Here is a 15,995-nt window from a genome sequence, read left to right on the forward strand (position 1 = left end):
ATGAATGCCCAGATGTCGCTGACTGCCACAGCTGTGTGGAAGACACGTCTGGGGACAGTCACAGTCAGTGCTATGCGCGTCCCGCGGGCAGGGGCTGTGCCACATGTGGCTGACGTCCCCGGCACCGAGGCTGCTGTGTGGCAGAACGGTGCGGCTCTGCAGACGAGCCCAGAGGAGCAGGCTGGGGCCGGTAAGGATCCAGCAATGCCCACTTTGGTACCCGCATGTGTTTGGAGCGGCTGTGCCGCTCGGGGCAGTGCGGAGCGGCCGGCCCCGGGGCGGGGGCAGCCCGGCTGCCCGGCACCTGCCCCAGCCCATCTCGCAGCCGGCCCGGCACGGAGCGGGGCTGGCAGCGCCCCGGGGCCGCTCCGCCCTGCATCTCGGCATGGCTGCGACAGAGGCGCCCGACACCCAGGACCCTGAAGGCGCTGGGACGTGGCCGGAGGATGTCCCCTCCCTTAAGGAAATCGAGCAGCTCCTGAACAGTGGGCGGCCCTCTTGCAATCACGTTGATGAAGTATGGCCTAATCTCTTCTTAGGGGACCTGTAAGTACGGCTTTATGGACACACCTCTGCCATACCTTCTGTTAGTATGCCTCATGGGTGCGGCTTTAGACAGCTCAGAGTTTTGCTAATTGCTGTCATTTACACTGCAGACAGCACGATTTCCGAGATAAAATTATGACTAAACTGGTATCCCCTTCTCGATTAGCCCTTAGAAAAATGCATGGGTTGATGATCCAGCTATGGTTTGGAGATTCAATCTCAGTGCTTCTTCTCTGTGAACATCACTGCACCAATCTTGATTTGTCTTTGTCTTTTCCTTAGAGTAACAGCACACAATAGATTCATTTTATGGAAGATGGGTGTGACCCATGTTTTAAATGCTGCCCATGGCACAGCATACAGCCACGGAGGCCAGGACTTTTATGGAGCAACCATTGATTATTATGGTGTACCAGCCCATGACCTGCCAAGCTTTGATATCAGCCAGTTCTTTTTCCCTGCTGCACAGTTTATCCACAATGCCTTGAACACACCAGGAGGTACGAAATTATTGTTGGTTACATTTTGATGCGAATCAGCAGCCACACATAACAGGTCAGCTCCACAAAGCTCAGTGGTGGACAAATCACTACATGGTGTCCTGCCACGTGCTGGTCATCTGCACGGTGGGTGGCAGGAAAAGGGAGTCCTGTGTATGTGGATGTAGCTCTGACGAGGTCCCAAAAAACTGATGTGACAAGACAGATGAACCATGCAGGAGAGAGACTGGGGACGAGAGGAGAGAGAAAATTATTTGGAAGATAAGGCTAATTCAAAAAGGGAGAATCAAAAACATACATTTGAAATAGACACCCTCTTTTGAGAGTGTCTTATTGCAAGAACAAATTAATAAAAAGACAGATATCCTGATTTCTGCAATCACCAACTGTACGAAGAGGTTCATATATTGCAGATGAGTTTCTTGTGTGAACAGGGCCTGCAAGGCTGTCCCTCCAAGAAGATTTACTTTTACCCAAGGAGATTTACAGTGAGTTCCACAAGAAACTGAGCTTCTTGGCAGTGGTGCAATAAAACATGAACTAATGTGTTTTACATAAAAGACCATTTCTTAGCATGAGTAAACTGGCATTAATGGAGATGTCTCTGTATCACAAGTTCTGACTTCAAATTAGAATTACAGTTGTATCAAATTGCCTTATTATGCAATAGTACTAGGCCAGTCATTTTTCTTGGTGGCTAATGTGTCTGTGCCATCCATTCAGGCCAGATTTTAGCATTCTTCCTTGCATAAGCAAGCCTCCTGAAACTAATGTGTCTTCTTTTCCTCATGGTCAAAACCGAACAGCTTTATTACTCTCAGAGGGTTTTCTTTGATTTGATAAACCAGTGTTTCTGAGATCAGGTTGGGGTCTCATGGAATTTCTCATACAAGTGAGTGTAACAATAGTAAATTAGACTTAACTGTTAGCAGTTCATGAGATCTATCAGAAGAGTAAGAAAAACATTTAAATTAAATTTCATCCACTGTACTGCTTCTCTTGATGGGTGTATTTTTGTTTTTTTACCAGCCAAAATATTGGTACATTGTGCAGTTGGAGTAAGCAGATCAGCTTCTCTAGTCCTAGCATATCTCATGATAAATCACCACCTCCCATTAGTTGAAGCCATCAAGACAGTGAAGGAGCATCGATGGATTTCACCCAATCGTGGTTTTCTGAAGCACCTGCGAAACCTGGATGTTCAGCTACGGGAAAGGAAAGACTGCTGAACAGGCCACCCTATCTACATTCACTTTACTGAGTTTCACCCTTCAGAGCCATTGTGCATATACAATTTCCTGTGATCAGTGCACATGACAAAAGTGAAGAAGATTATGCATTGAAATAAAAAGGCCAACAGAATGGTAAATGGATTAATTCTGATAGCTCAGTCCCTCCGAAACCAGCACAACCAACAGCAGCACTGTAACCACTGTGCGGGGTGGAACTGCTGTGCCTTGGGTGGTGCTACTGGATGAATCCACTGAAGTGGTTAAGACAGACCAAGTTTGTCCTTGGTTTCTGCTCATTCCAGAGGCGAGTTCAATATTTGCATCTATCTGTAAAGGATATTTGAATCCCCTTTACTTGGGAGTGTAACATAATCCTCCTTCTCAGTTTGGTTACAGTTCTCACATGCATATTCTTGTAAGAAAAAATTTCTGTTTCAGGCCTGATGATGTGACAGGGGCAGTTTGTTGAGAGCCCAGGCACTCCTACAGAAACATTTCTGTGGTCTGCTAAATATTATGGTGTTATAGAAAACTGTGAAAGCCACAGGACCCACACCATCAGAATAAATGTTTGTGATGCTTCTGCAGCCTGGGTCAGCAAACCCCATGGGTCTTGTTAAATATGTTTTCAAAAAGATAATGTATATCATGTAGTATATTGAGGACATTAAAAAGAATATGTCAGGTGTTCAAAGCGTTTTATAAGTTGGACTTATCAGTTCTCTTGCACTCCATATTATCCCAAATCAGTTCTGTGTCAGTGGCTTTGGCTCACCCTTAGTTTAATATCGGGTAGACACATCAGTGGCTTGGCCTAATTGATACAAATTAGTTTCAAGCTGTTCTGAGGATGTAACTTTTCCTGTCTCCAGTTAATCAGTACCTAAACCAATGTGATTTTTAATACAGCAACAACATTTGAAATTCATGCTGCTGCACTGCCTGAAAATTAGCTTGTTACCTTGTGGTGAACCATGAAGTGATAATCAAATTTAGTTTTGCCCTTTGCTACTGGTTGGATTTATTGATTAGTTGACCTTATAAAGATTCCCTGCCAGATTAAGTAAATACATTTCTACTTGCTTTTTTGCATTTGAAGCATCAGTTCTGATAATTTTGTTCTTTGCTGGAAGAGACTTGCAAGGTTATTAGAAGCCTAATGTAATGATGACTTATGAGTCGAACCTCTGCCTTTCCAGATCACATTTCCTTCTTCATTCGTGGAGAGGTTATGACATATTCATATGATTCTGACTAGCATTTAGGGGAATGTAGAAATCCCTCCCTATTTCACTGTACACAAGTGTTTTGCAAAATAAGTATATTTAAGATCCTTTCAGACAACAGTTTGACTGTTGAGATTTCCTAAAACTTGTGAAAGAGCTCCACTGATGAGACAAGGTAAGACATTGTTGTGTGAAAAGATCAAATAGGAAATCACATTTAAAACCCAACAGTGCTAGGACAATCATTATACCTCACAAAGCAGCAGAGTGGTGGAGGAGGAGCTTTGTGTGCTTTGAAGTTCTCCATTAAAATTAATAGGGATTTGTATGACTTAACATTTCATTATAATTTATATTTCATTCACATTACAGTAGGTTTTAGTAGGGAAACCTTTTGAAGACATGGCATTGAAAAATCTGTAATTCATGTGAGTGAAATAATGCATCTTAATGGCTTTTGGCTGGGCAAAATTAGACACATGTGAGCAAGATTAATGGAATCCCCCCATCAGGATAATGTTTTGCATGCCTCTGAGCATCTGTCCTACAAAGCCACAGCTGTGAAAGCTGCTCCTGCTGTAAATCAGTACCTGCTCTTGGAGATACTGCTCATCCTGGGAGAGTATTGTTTCACTAGGGGCAGAGAAGGGAAGAGTACAGAGTGAAGCTGAGTCAGTAGGGCATCCTTACCACCAGTGGCACAGTAGTGATCTTGTAAGCACAACTTACTTATCTCAGTGGAGGGAATGAATTAGGTAGAAACTTTTTTCAAGGGCATTGTCAAATCATAGAAGTGTTTTTAATCTGTGGAGTCAGTGTTGCTTATATTTCCTGCCTGTCTGCATTGCTTCTTTATATGCAGATTTACTTTGAGTGCACATTTGTGCAGGGAGAAGGATTCCAGTCAACATAAGCAAAAGCAGAAGAATAGTCCTGTAACTTCTTAAAACAGCAAACATTGTCTGCTGCAGTGTGCTAAGAGGAAAAGGGACCTCCTCACCTGTCACTTACACGATCCATAATCCAAGTCATGACATGATGTGACATTAGTACTTCACTGCTTTCCTCTACTAGCATAAAAACCTGTATTTTCAATGTTGATTTGGCAAGTTAGACTAAGGAACCAAAATGAAGGAAAAATACTGCCTACCCAGTGGCAGTTCATTCAGAAAATGCATTTTCTGAATGAACTCAAGAGGGTCTACGCACCATGGGAGAAGGTGCAAGTGAAAGGAACTGTCCCAGCCGCAGCTCTGTCAGACATAAATATTTTTAAAGCAATCACAAAAACAGTGTCACCTAAAGGGAGCCATGCAGAGTACCAGTGAAAACTTCTTTTAATTTTATTTTCCAGTACAAGAACTGAGGACATCATATGAGGTCAGTAGAAATCAGATGTGAAACAAGAGGAGGGTGGATGCTGCAGAGAGCAAAAACCTATAGACATTCAAGGGCCAGCTGGAAAAGTCTGAGGGACAGAAATCCATTCAGGGTTACCAAATACTTGGAAACTCCATCCAGATCAGCAAGCTAATAAACTGCAGCCAGCTGGAAGCTGGGAGAGTGTTGTTATTATTATTGTTATATACACAAGTATAATTCATGCTTGTGTGTTCTTATATTCTGTAGGCGTCTACTTTCAGCCATAGTCAAGCACAGGACAGTGGGCTTGATGAACCTTGGGTAAGGCCCAGGACAGGTGCTCTCGTGGTGTTTATTTTGAACTCACCCTCAAGCTGTGCTGTCCCCTCTTTCCTGGTAGCTTATTATTAGAACTGGATCACATGAGGCATTTGGGACTGCGTCTCGGTTGCATTGACTGACATTTCTTTCACAGGGAAAGCTCTGTGCTGGCAGGAACAAGCACACATAGCTTATGTGAGGACGGGAGTAGCATTTTTTTGCATAAGATTCACTTAAAGCAGAACGTTCATTTTTCTGGCTGTTCCCCATTGCAGCAGGGACATAGTGCTGAGCTAATCCAGGGAGGCGTCAAGACGCGAGCTGTATTTAGAGTCAGCCACCTGCTTGGGAACATCAAGCGGCAGAAAGAGCCTGCTTCAGCAAAAACCTCCCCTGTGCATTCCACAGCAGCGGCTTCCAGCAGGCCCTTCTTCCTCTGCCTGATTCTGCATGAGGCCTCCAAAAGGGTCTGCACCTGAAGACAGACCCTGACAGCCCAGGAATGCTCTGAGCCTGGCACTCCCTCTGCCCAGGAACTGCCAGATATTTTGGACAGCTGCAAGGTGGAATTAAATCACGTGGGTGAAGAGTGGCCTAATCTCTGCATAGGCAATGTAAGTGTTATTTGAGGCTGAGCTGTTCTGAAGGGCTGGGGAATACAGTACTCATTAACATATGTTATCCAACTTTATTTAGTTTAGTTAGTGTTGGTAAACTTCATTGCCTTAAAATAGACTTAATATTAGCACAGAAGAAAGCAAAATTCTACTGCACAATTACATATACAAAACAATTAAAAAGAGACTCTATTGTTTTGTATGATTTTATAATTTGTAACATACACAGATTTTATTCATGCTACAGCATTTACCATACAAAGCACAAGACAGACTTATGATCCTGAGCAGCCTTAAAATTGAACAATAATTGATTTTTACCATTTTTAGTGTAATTTTAACTAGAATGGAAATTCACATATAAAAAAGTATTCTGATTTTGGCTGTTTATATGACAACTTGATTTGCAGTTGAAATTTCTGACAAATCTATGGGTATTCTGAATGACAGCAGACTTCACTATTTCTGAAAACTGTGCAGATGGGTATTTCACTGTGAAGCATAGAGAAAGCATGCAATCATCTGCACTCAACATGCCTAGTACCCAGTGTTATGCCAAAACAAGGGTTTTTTCACCATCATCAGGTGGCAAACTTGTTGAAATATCTAGAAATTACAATAATTCCTGCAGGAGAGAAGTAGGGTGACTAATAACCCTGCTGATTGCCTGCTGATTACAGCTTAAGTGCCTGTTCTTTCAGCTATGAAACAGCAAAGCCAAAAAAATGAGCTAGGGGACTCTGGGGAAATAATCTGCATTTACAAAACTTGGTTTTACAAATTACTGCCTGCTGCCTGATGTCCCTGAGCCGCAGGCAGGAGCGTGGCAGCCGGCAGGTGACCCTGTGCACAGTGGGGTCAGAGCCTGGCTGTGCTGAGTTCAGCTTCACTGAACTTCTGCCTCAGCCAGGAGAGCAGGAAACCGACCCTTGCCTTTCCACTTAAACCTTGTAACTACACTTGGAAATTAACTCTTTTACTTATTAGAACCATATGCAGAAATAAGGATTTGTAGAACTGAGCCTGACAGGTAGTACAGGTAAAGATTTAAGACAAAAATCACTGAAATTGTGTTCTGATAACAGCAACATTTGATTTTAGGCAGCCTTTTAAGTATAGTTTTAAGACCCCCTTTCAATGCCTGTAAGTATACATGTTCCAAACTACTCTTGGATGTTTCTTTCAATCACATTCTCTCTTGTAGGGGGGAAAAAATGGTGGGGAATAAAATGAAAAAATATATAGATAACAACAGTGTGTATGTGTAGTAAGGAAGGATGAACTTTGAGAACATTCAGCTCAGAGAAATAAAAAGGTAAACAGGTGTCTTTCTTAATGCAACAGCTGATCACTAATATCAGCTTAAATATGAGTTACAGACTGCAAACAGTGAAACTGGAAGTTGATCAAGTACTACAGATGGAATTTTCTTTATTGCGCCAACATCAATAAGACAAATAGGAACAACACCTGAGAATAAGATTTCATGGGCTCTTCATGAGATAGAAATGAGGAATAGAGAGAGTATGTGTATCTAGGGCCCAACCCAGAACTCAGTGGTTAATAAACAGTGAATGTTTCTGTTACTGAGCAAACCCGTGCCAGCATCAGAACTTGTGCCAGAGCTAAAATAACCCAGAACAGTACCATATATTGTCACTGCTTGTTTCCGTGGAACCAGTTTTGTGCAGTTTCTGAGCAGCTCCTTGGAAATCAAAGATCAATCTAGAATTAATGCTGTATTTTATAAGAAATATTTCTCCTTATGCCTTTATCAGAAATCTGATGTTCAGCATCTTTAAGCAAGTTAAATATAAAATAAAGTAGGGATGGCTGACTTAACATGATGACTTTCATCCTGGAGGACTTTGAAGTTGTCAACAAACTGATTATTAAATACTTATCTGGCTATCAGCCATTGCTGATATACAAGGCCAAGGCCAAGACTCTTTGGGTTTAAAGGTACAGTGTTTTCGGAAGTGCTACATAATAAGCAGCTGAGGGCACAATATGTAAAATATCCTGTAGAAGTCAAACTTCATGCTGATATTAAGCAGGCAGGTTTATTAACTGGGGTTTAACCAGATTAACAAGGCTATCTTCAGCAAAGAAACATTGTACAGTTGCAGGCTGAGGCAAAATGGTTATTAGCTATGCTAAAATCTTAGTGTGTTCAACATACATATTTCAAATCCAGTTACAGAAGGACCTGAGATACCTCCTGAAGTGAATTTTTGTAGGATGTTTACGCCAGCAGTCCTCAGTGTGATTGTAGTTAACTTAAGTCAGTAATACTTATTAAATTTATTTCTTTTCAGAAGTGAAATTACTTGGAATTCTGCATTTCCAGGTATGAGTATATTCAGAAATCATAACCTTTTACCATTCTTCTACTACCTTACTTTTTCTTACACCTCTCAAAGGGGAAGAAATGTCTCAGAGTGTTGTAGACACTGGGCTCTACAGACAGGAATACATTACAAGGCAACAAGATAACTTGAGCTACTTGTAATCATGTGCTTTTATAGAAGACACAATCGACTTTGACCTTGTTGCACATTTCTATACATTCTGTGTGCATTAAAAAGGGCAAATGGTGAGTCCCTGTCCCGATGGTAAATTGCTGCTCTTACACAGCACTCACATTAAGCAATCACAAATTACTTTAGCAGCATTAGCTAAATGTCACTCAACCACTTGGGTAAGCCTAATTATCCACTTACAGACATTGTCTTCATTGGCACGTGGGAAAACAGCAGGATCCTGAGAGATTAGGAGTGACCAACAAAACCATATTCACATCAGTGGCAAGGATCACACATTGTGTACTAGTAATCATCAGAATGTATCTTCTGTAGCAGGAGAGAAAGAAGAAAAGCAATTATAAAAGGGAAGACAGTTCTGAGCTCTCAGTCAGATATCATCAATTTTTAAAAATTTTTTTTTAAGTTTTTTTTGTATTGATTTGTCAGAACACACAACAAAAATAACTAAAGATAATTACTTTCTTGTTTGAGAAACAGCCAAAACCTGCAAAAAGCTATTGCAGAGACATGCCAGTTGGCCATTTACAAAGCCTAACGCCATGTGTTTTCCTCTGTTTCTGGACTCAGATCTCTAGTAACAAAAAGTGGTTCTTGATTTATGAAAGGGCTATAGGTAATACCCTGGAGGCCACTTTATCTCAGCTGCTGTAAATTGGATCTCTCAGAGATGAGATGAGATGAGATGCGAGTGAGGCAGAAGTACAAACTTATGCAATCTGTGGCTATGGCACTATTCCTGCAGCCTGGAATAGCACTATGTGTATTCCTTTCTGTTTTGAAAGGAAAAATCTTTATTTGCCTTATTCTTAGAAAAAGCAGATCTGCTTCCTTTATGCTGGCTTACCTTATGATATTCTGCCACTTTCCTCTAGGCATTGTTATCCAAAGAGTTACCCAGTCATGAGCAATTTCATCATGCTGCAGGATTTACATACTGAACCAAGATACAGCAGACACCTATGTAAACTCTAAACTCTCAAGAAATTAAAAGAGCACAAAGTGACAAGGAGAAATGTCAGAAAAACAATCTGAATATGAGACAAAGATGAACATAACCTAAAGCTTTGGCATCAAATCTATTTTTCCTCTCTGTTTAGGGCATAGAATGTTTCTGAATTTTACATACTCCTGTCATTCCTCAGTCAGTTGGCTAAATGAAGGCAGCAATCATGCGAGGTACTCCTCTGGGATGCATTCCTAATTTGTTGTCCATTCTGCTCATTAAAACTTTTAAAACTCAACTCCAAGGGAAAATAGGCCCCTGTTTAAAATTAAAGCTCTTAAGTATATCCCTGGACACAAAAAGATGTTAACTTGTTTTGCTGATTTGGATCAGCAAATGAAAAGGGGAAAATATTTCCTAACCTGTACAAGAAGTCACCCAGATGTGAGACAGTTTTCTTACCCTGGTGACAATAGATGCTCAACGGCTGAGGACTTTCCAGCGGTAACTACTTTCTGTCATGCCCTCTGACCAGCTCTGTCTCAGCTTTATGGACCTGAGCATTACTGAAAATGTAATAAACTTTCAGCTATAAATTAGACATTTCTCTCATGCTCAAAATTTCCTGTTCCCACCAAAATTATTATTACTTGAATATTGCTGTGCCTCTAGCACTAGTGAACATGAAAAGAGACAAGTTATTTAATTTTAATGGAATATTTCATAAAGGAACGGCTCTTTAAAGCCTACTCTGCTGGTTCAGAGAGCAGGTTTCTCCCAGTACCCTGTCTTTTGTCAATGTCTTGCCAAGGAGAGGGGACTCTAAAGAAAAAAATTGAAACTTTTTTTTAACTGTTGAAATGACTACCCAAATTGGCAAGCTAAGCTAGACCACCTCAGGGTAGTTCTTATCTTAGAGTATTTGTTTGGAAAATAAATTGTAGTTTTAGACTGAAGTCTTAAACATGCAAAGGTAAAATGCCATAGCATTTTCCCAGCGTTCACTTGCCACATGCATGCATTTTGGAGGAGATAATGCAGTGCTGCATGCAGAACACCAAAGCTGGGACCACACCAGTCCTTGTGGAAACTCCCACGCCGAACCAGCAGTGTAACCCAGGGGTGAATTTGCCCTCCTATTTCCAAAAAGAGATGCCTGCCAAGGACAGTGTGGCCCAAGAGGCACACATTGCTGGCAGGCTCTCAAGTGTCAGAATAGAAGCTGTGTAGATCCTGTGCTTCGCAGGCAACACACAGACGAGGAAAACAATCAAGTTGTCAGAGGGAAAAAGCGGCTTCCCAGGATCACTCTGACCATGGTGTGATTATGATCAATCCACATTGGCAAGTATCATCTTTCCACGTGTGTTTCACCTCCTGCAGGCTGCCTGCGGAGAGCAGCTCGGGCAGGCTGATGCATGCTTGTTATTGCTGGTGTAAATATCTCTGCCTTGTGCTATTGTGGCACAAAGCAGCTGGACCATTTGAAAATCATTTAAAAAGCACTATAAAATTAGGGCTCCAGTGCTCTTATTTTATGGCTTTCACGAGCAGCCATTGCCTAGAGAGAAATTATCCTCTTTATTTTCAAGGCTAAAGGTTCTTTTAACATTCATCAAAATCAAAGTGCCCCCTTGGTAACACGTTAGGCTGTTACTTATTTAGTACAGACTCTTTACCTTCTGCATAATATCACATTTGAGATCTCAGTTCATCATATACAACTCATTTCATTGTGTCTGCTGTTGTTACCACCAAGTGAATTTGCATAGTTTCAAGAGAGGCTGGATGATGCCCTGAAACATATTCTTTCCATAATTCCTTTTTTTTTTTTTTTTTTTTTTTTTTTTTTTTTTTTTTTTAATTTTAGAACAATAGCCTAGAGTGTTTTTGTTTCTGATCCTTCTATAAAAATGTCCAATTACTTCTTTGGCAATGGATTTGCACAGACCAATTAAGCACTGTAAGTGAAAGATTTTCAAGGGCAGAAATAATACTTAGGTACATAACCTGATAGACTCACTTTGAAACATCTCTTCCCCGTGTATATAAAAAAAACCTGTCTTTGATAATTTTCTTTTTTCCATTCTGTTTTCATGGATAGCTTCTTTACCAAACTGAGGAAAATGGTGAGTGAACCAAAGAAGCATGACAAAATGCAAACAGTACAAAGGGAAAGCCATTCTTTTTAGGAAGAAGAAAAGAAGCACAGCTGTATCAACCATACTTAGAGCTCAGATCTGAAGGGGTTAGGAAGAGACACTGCATGAAAGTATCCATCAGCCACAAAGGTGACAAGTGGAAATGGTAAGGCTCTGCACATGCTCTGTGCTGCAGCTCAAGAAAACTGCTCTGTACCCCTCTGTTGTTTAACCTGCCTTACATTTCTGTAAGAGACTGGTCACCTTTTTATCCAGACATCAAATACAAACTGAAGATAAACATTTACAAAGTCATAACCTTAGCTATGTTCTCATGGTTCCCTCTTTGGCCAGGATTTTGTCTTTATGTTCTCTGGGGACAGCAGGCTCATTCCTGTGCCAAAAGGCAGCACTCTTTCAGATCTCTGCAAGGGGGGTGGTTGGTGCTCATACATCCTGCTGTGAAAGCATGTGTAGCCACATAGAGCAGCTGTAAAGTCAAGATGCACCATCCTGCCTGGCAAACATGTAACCAGGCAGAAGGCAAGGCTGCCTGTGTGCAGGGGGAGCTCCATCACCATTCCAGCACCTCTGAAAACAGAGGGAGTTTGAGTTTTTAATGACAGAGACTTTTCCTGTCATTACCCAGTCTGTGATCCATCAAGGGAATGGTTAAGCTAATAGAGGGATGAGATGAAGTTACTTGGTAATCACTATTGTTTATGACCCTAGAAAGGCAGAAAATGGGACAGACATGACAGACATCTTCATGGAAGAAGGAGGTGGGACAGACATTAAGTAAGTCAGGATAAGAAAAGCACCCCAGCTCTGTGACACATTTTTCTGTTCCAACAGTCAGCAATCACCTTCCTGTGCCTGACAGTCTCAGAAATAGAGAGAAGGGCCCAAATAAGTTCACATAGCTATGGGCCCCTGCATTTCAGATCAGATTAGATCTTTTAGGTTAAGACTGACTCATCCAATCTCAGCCCTTACTTGTGGCAATAGTGAAAAGTGGCAGAAGAGCAGAGATCAGTGTAGCCCTCTCAAGACCTGATCCAGCACCACGAGTGTGATTATGTCACCTGTGCAGGGGCCTCCTCCCTTCAGAGCTGATGTGCACATGTTTGTTCCCTCTCAGGCATATACACCTTGCTCAACAGAACAAAAATTAAAAGCTCAGATAGAGTTTTTACCCAGTAGAAAAGAAATAGAAAATCCCTTCTACTCAGTGGTTTCAAATTCCTGGACAGCTCTGAATTTTCCCTTGCTTTGTGGATAAACTACCTGTTTTCTCTAAAATAGATAGCAAATTGACACTTGCAGTTAATGTTTTAGTGCTGAAAGGGGAGGATTTTCCTTTCAAGTACTGAAGGGGAACGGGTGTCTAGAGAGTGTTGTTTTCCCCATACACACATATCTACTAGCACCTCAATGTGTAAAGGCTTGCTCACCTTGCATCCAGAGCAGGATTAAGCATACCTTGGAGCTGTTTTGACCTACATGATCAGTTGCTGAAAGCCTGGCAAAAGGACCCAGGTTGTAGAATGTCCTGCATGAGCTACATTCAAAGTAATTTTGGGCTCAGTTTAACCTATTAATATCAAGGAAGGCATAATCTACCTTTAAATAGCAGGTGGGACCCCATAACTCAGAGGTGGGCAGCCAAAGGGCAAAAGAAAGCTCCTGGATGCTGGCAGTGTTCTTGTAGTGTTGTCAGCAGCTGCAGACCTTCCATCACTTGTTTTTTTCATAAAATGAAGTTGCTAACTGCAGAACCAAGCTGGTGCCAAAGTAATCTTACCACAGGAAGCAATACAATAAAGAATACCTTAAAAAGCCAAGTAGGATCAGAATCCGGAGTGGAAAGGTGTGAAGGCATTGAGATCTCTGTTAGTATCTCATGGGGCAAGGGTGTCCCTGACCAGGTGATGGGTGTCCATACCATCAGTTCTTTTCCCTCATCACCACAGCACTTTTAAGCATTTTGCTTTTGCTTCTTCACTCGTGATGCCTTGTTATTCTCCTCCATGTTGCCACTGTGAAATGAATCTTTGTTCATAGTGACAAATGTATTGCCAGCCTAGGAGGCAGATTCTGGATGTTTGGTGCCCATGATATATTCAGAATTCAGAATTTAGTAATGAGCAGTGCAGACAGAGCATTCATAAGACAGGTGGAAAAGAGCCAGTGCAGGTTGGACTGAAGGGCTGGCTAGTTATTCATTCTCCATCAGGCAGAGTAGAGTCTAGAGGAAGCCAGCATAAGAAACAGGACAGCTGTTTCTGGCTTTCAACAGATTGGCTACTTCTAAACCTCTTGATACTTTTAATTACTACAGACTGAACACAAGAACTGGTCCTAGCACAAAAGTCCTTAATTGTCCTCATGACCCAAACATGCCTCCATCAGTTCCAAGGAGGTTAGCTGAGGCTGTGGGGTGAAAAAAAGAAAAGGAGGGGTGAAGGCTGGGTGAGAAAGAAAGGTGAATGGATAGCTGAGGAGCAGGCTGGATGGGTGAGGAGCAGGCTGGATGGTGAGGAGGAAGTCTGGATGGTGAGGAGCAGGCTGAGGAGGAAGGCTGGATGGGTGAGGAGGAAGGTTGGATGGGTGAGGAGCAGGCCGGTGCTAGAGGAGCTCTGGGGAGGCCACTGCCATGGGGCAGCACAGCTGACATGACCATGAGCTTTGTCCCCTCTCCAGATGAGCTGCAAAGGTTACTGATGAATGTCCTCGATGTCTCAGTGAGGGAAGGGATGTCCCAGTGAGGGAAGGGATGTCTCAGTGCTGGGTCAGGCCAGACCAGGCCAGGCCAGGCCATGCTGGGGAGCAGTGGTGTGGCAGGGCCCAGGACCAGGGCCCGGACCTGCCGGGTCTCTGCAGTGCTGCCATTCAGAATTATCTTCTACCAATTAATGAGCTCTTGGTAATTGCCACTGACACAATAATCTTTGTGAGTTTTCCACAGCTTTATTTTATCTGTCAGAAGAATGCAGGGGACCCACCACACTCGCTGCTGAGGAGGAGTGCCTTTGGATAACTCAAAGGCTCCAGCCAGTCTGGTTGTACTTTCCAAACCAGTTTCTGCTCATGTAGAGGGCTTACTTCCTTTAAGAAAAGTATTTGAACTGAAATCAACAGGGGAGAGAGCATGAACAGCACAGACTCCTCCATCCCAGCCCTCTTCCAAAGCCCCAGCAGCTCCTGTGACACACATTGCACTGAAGGGTCAGTTTTCCAGGAGAACATGGGGGGACGCTGATTTGACCCCACCGCCCAGCCCAGCAACACAGTGCAACAGCCCGCTAGCACCCAGGCTTCCTCCTGCCCGGCTGCTGTCCCTCATGTCTCCCGCTGTTCCCAAAAGCCAGAGCAGTGTCCTCTAGCTTGGCTCTTTTTCTACCATGGCTGGAGAAACAGAGAATGGGAAGAGAACCATATTTGGAAGCAGACAGTATAAAAGACTAAAATAATCACCCTGCTTTTTACTTTAGGTGAGTGTTTTATGTCTTGGACTAGTTTGTACAACAGATTTTGCCAGCAGAACAAACCCAGGCCAAACTGCACAGTGTAAAGGAAAAAAAATAGCACTGTCACAGGCTTTTCTTATGCAGGAAAACTGCATGGGAAAAGATACGGTGTAGGTCTTTTGATGGATACACGCAGGTCAATACCAATCTAATTAACTCCGTACATTTCACATTTTTTTTCCATCTAAGGTGCAGTTTCTTGTAAATTCTCCCTTTAAATGCCGGTCGGAAGTGTATTCCGTCCTGCGATGCCTATGGCTGTGTATTTTTAAATCCTCTAACATTGTTTTTTCCTGCCATCTTGTGGCAGCAGGAAAAATCACAGCGTTTCACTAGCAGCAGAGCTGCCCGCTGGCCTAAGACAAGGGTTGTCAGCAAAACAGTCTAATCTATAATTAAATTAGTTGGCATCATTGCAAAAAATACAGTCCCTCTTGCATATTTAAAAGCTTGACTAATTCTTCTAGCTCCACTAGTTGGTCTTGTAGCAGAAGTTCTTTGGTTTTCTCAGAGCAAAGTGTCTGTTTTGTAGACCTTGTGTTTTCTGCTGTCTATACAGAGCAAAGGAGACTTAAATAACAGGTGAGACTTTATTATGTTATGACAAGACTTCATAAAGTAAACCGTAAATATTTTGAAAAGGCTCTTGTTTTGCCAGTGTTGCTCTCAGGTCTTCATAATTCCTTAAGAAAGCCATCTTTGTTTCCTATCAAACCATAGGAAGATCTTGTCTGATAGGTATGTAAAGCTTTTCCTTTTACTGCAACCACTATTGCTGTCTGGTGTCTCAATGTAAACACCACAAAACCTGCCCAAACATCCTGCATTGTTTGCTTAATTCTTTAAACCAAAATATTTTCATTATTTTGTTAAAAATGCATATAAGATTTATATGACTGAATCTAGGTTCCTGTGGTTTTTTCCCCTTTTCCTACAATTGCACAGAAGATTTTGAAAATGAATACTTTTGATCCCAACTCTCCTGCCACAATAGGTCTTCCCACATAGTTGAGGTAAAAATATGAAAATTA

The 15,995-nt window shown here is 42.1% G+C and overlaps 2 protein-coding genes and 1 long non-coding RNA gene across 7 annotated transcripts in view; 2 read left to right on the forward strand and 1 right to left on the reverse strand.

The window, feature by feature from the left end:
* DUSP13A (dual specificity phosphatase 13A) lies at positions 1-2,423 on the forward strand. The gene is made up of 3 exons (XM_058841401.1): positions 1-546; positions 829-1,046; positions 2,076-2,423. The coding sequence occupies exons 1-3, from the start codon at positions 104-106 to the stop codon at positions 2,273-2,275; spliced, it is 861 nt and encodes a 286-aa protein (XP_058697384.1). The 5' UTR covers positions 1-103; the 3' UTR covers positions 2,276-2,423.
* On the reverse strand, positions 1,056-10,397 carry LOC131580339 (uncharacterized). 2 transcript variants are annotated; one of them, XR_009277847.1, is made up of 4 exons: positions 9,195-10,397; positions 8,528-8,656; positions 5,234-5,354; positions 1,056-1,272 (listed from the first exon to the last, which is right to left on the reverse strand). It is a non-coding gene; the product is annotated as an uncharacterized LOC131580339 (long non-coding RNA). The 2 variants fall into 2 exon arrangements; XR_009277848.1 differs by lacking the exon at positions 5,234-5,354.
* The window catches only part of LOC131580338 (dual specificity protein phosphatase 13-like), a 23,552-nt gene continuing 12,909 nt past the window's right edge, over positions 5,353-15,995 (forward strand). Inside the window, exons 1-3 of one of the 4 annotated variants that reach the window (XM_058841404.1) lie at positions 5,353-5,801; positions 8,123-8,154; positions 11,398-11,600. The gene's annotated coding sequence lies outside the window, so the exon portion shown is untranslated. Of the gene's footprint in view, positions 5,802-8,122; positions 8,155-10,518; positions 10,638-11,397; positions 11,601-15,995 lie in introns of those variants that run through there. The other 3 variants (XM_058841403.1, XM_058841402.1, XM_058841405.1) reach the window with 3 other exon arrangements.

Source organism: Poecile atricapillus, chromosome 6 (assembly GCF_030490865.1).
Source record: "Poecile atricapillus isolate bPoeAtr1 chromosome 6, bPoeAtr1.hap1, whole genome shotgun sequence".
Classification (NCBI taxonomy): domain Eukaryota; kingdom Metazoa; phylum Chordata; class Aves; order Passeriformes; family Paridae; genus Poecile; species Poecile atricapillus.

Coding starts and splice junctions, on each gene's coding strand:
- DUSP13A (XM_058841401.1), top strand. CDS start 104: ATGTGGCTGACGTCCCCGGCACCGAGGCTGCTGTGTGGCAGAACGGTG. Junction 547..828: donor AATCTCTTCTTAGGGGACCT/GTAAGTACGGCT, acceptor TCTTTTCCTTAG/AGTAACAGCACACAATAGAT. Junction 1,047..2,075: donor TGCCTTGAACACACCAGGAG/GTACGAAATTAT, acceptor TTTTTTTACCAG/CCAAAATATTGGTACATTGT.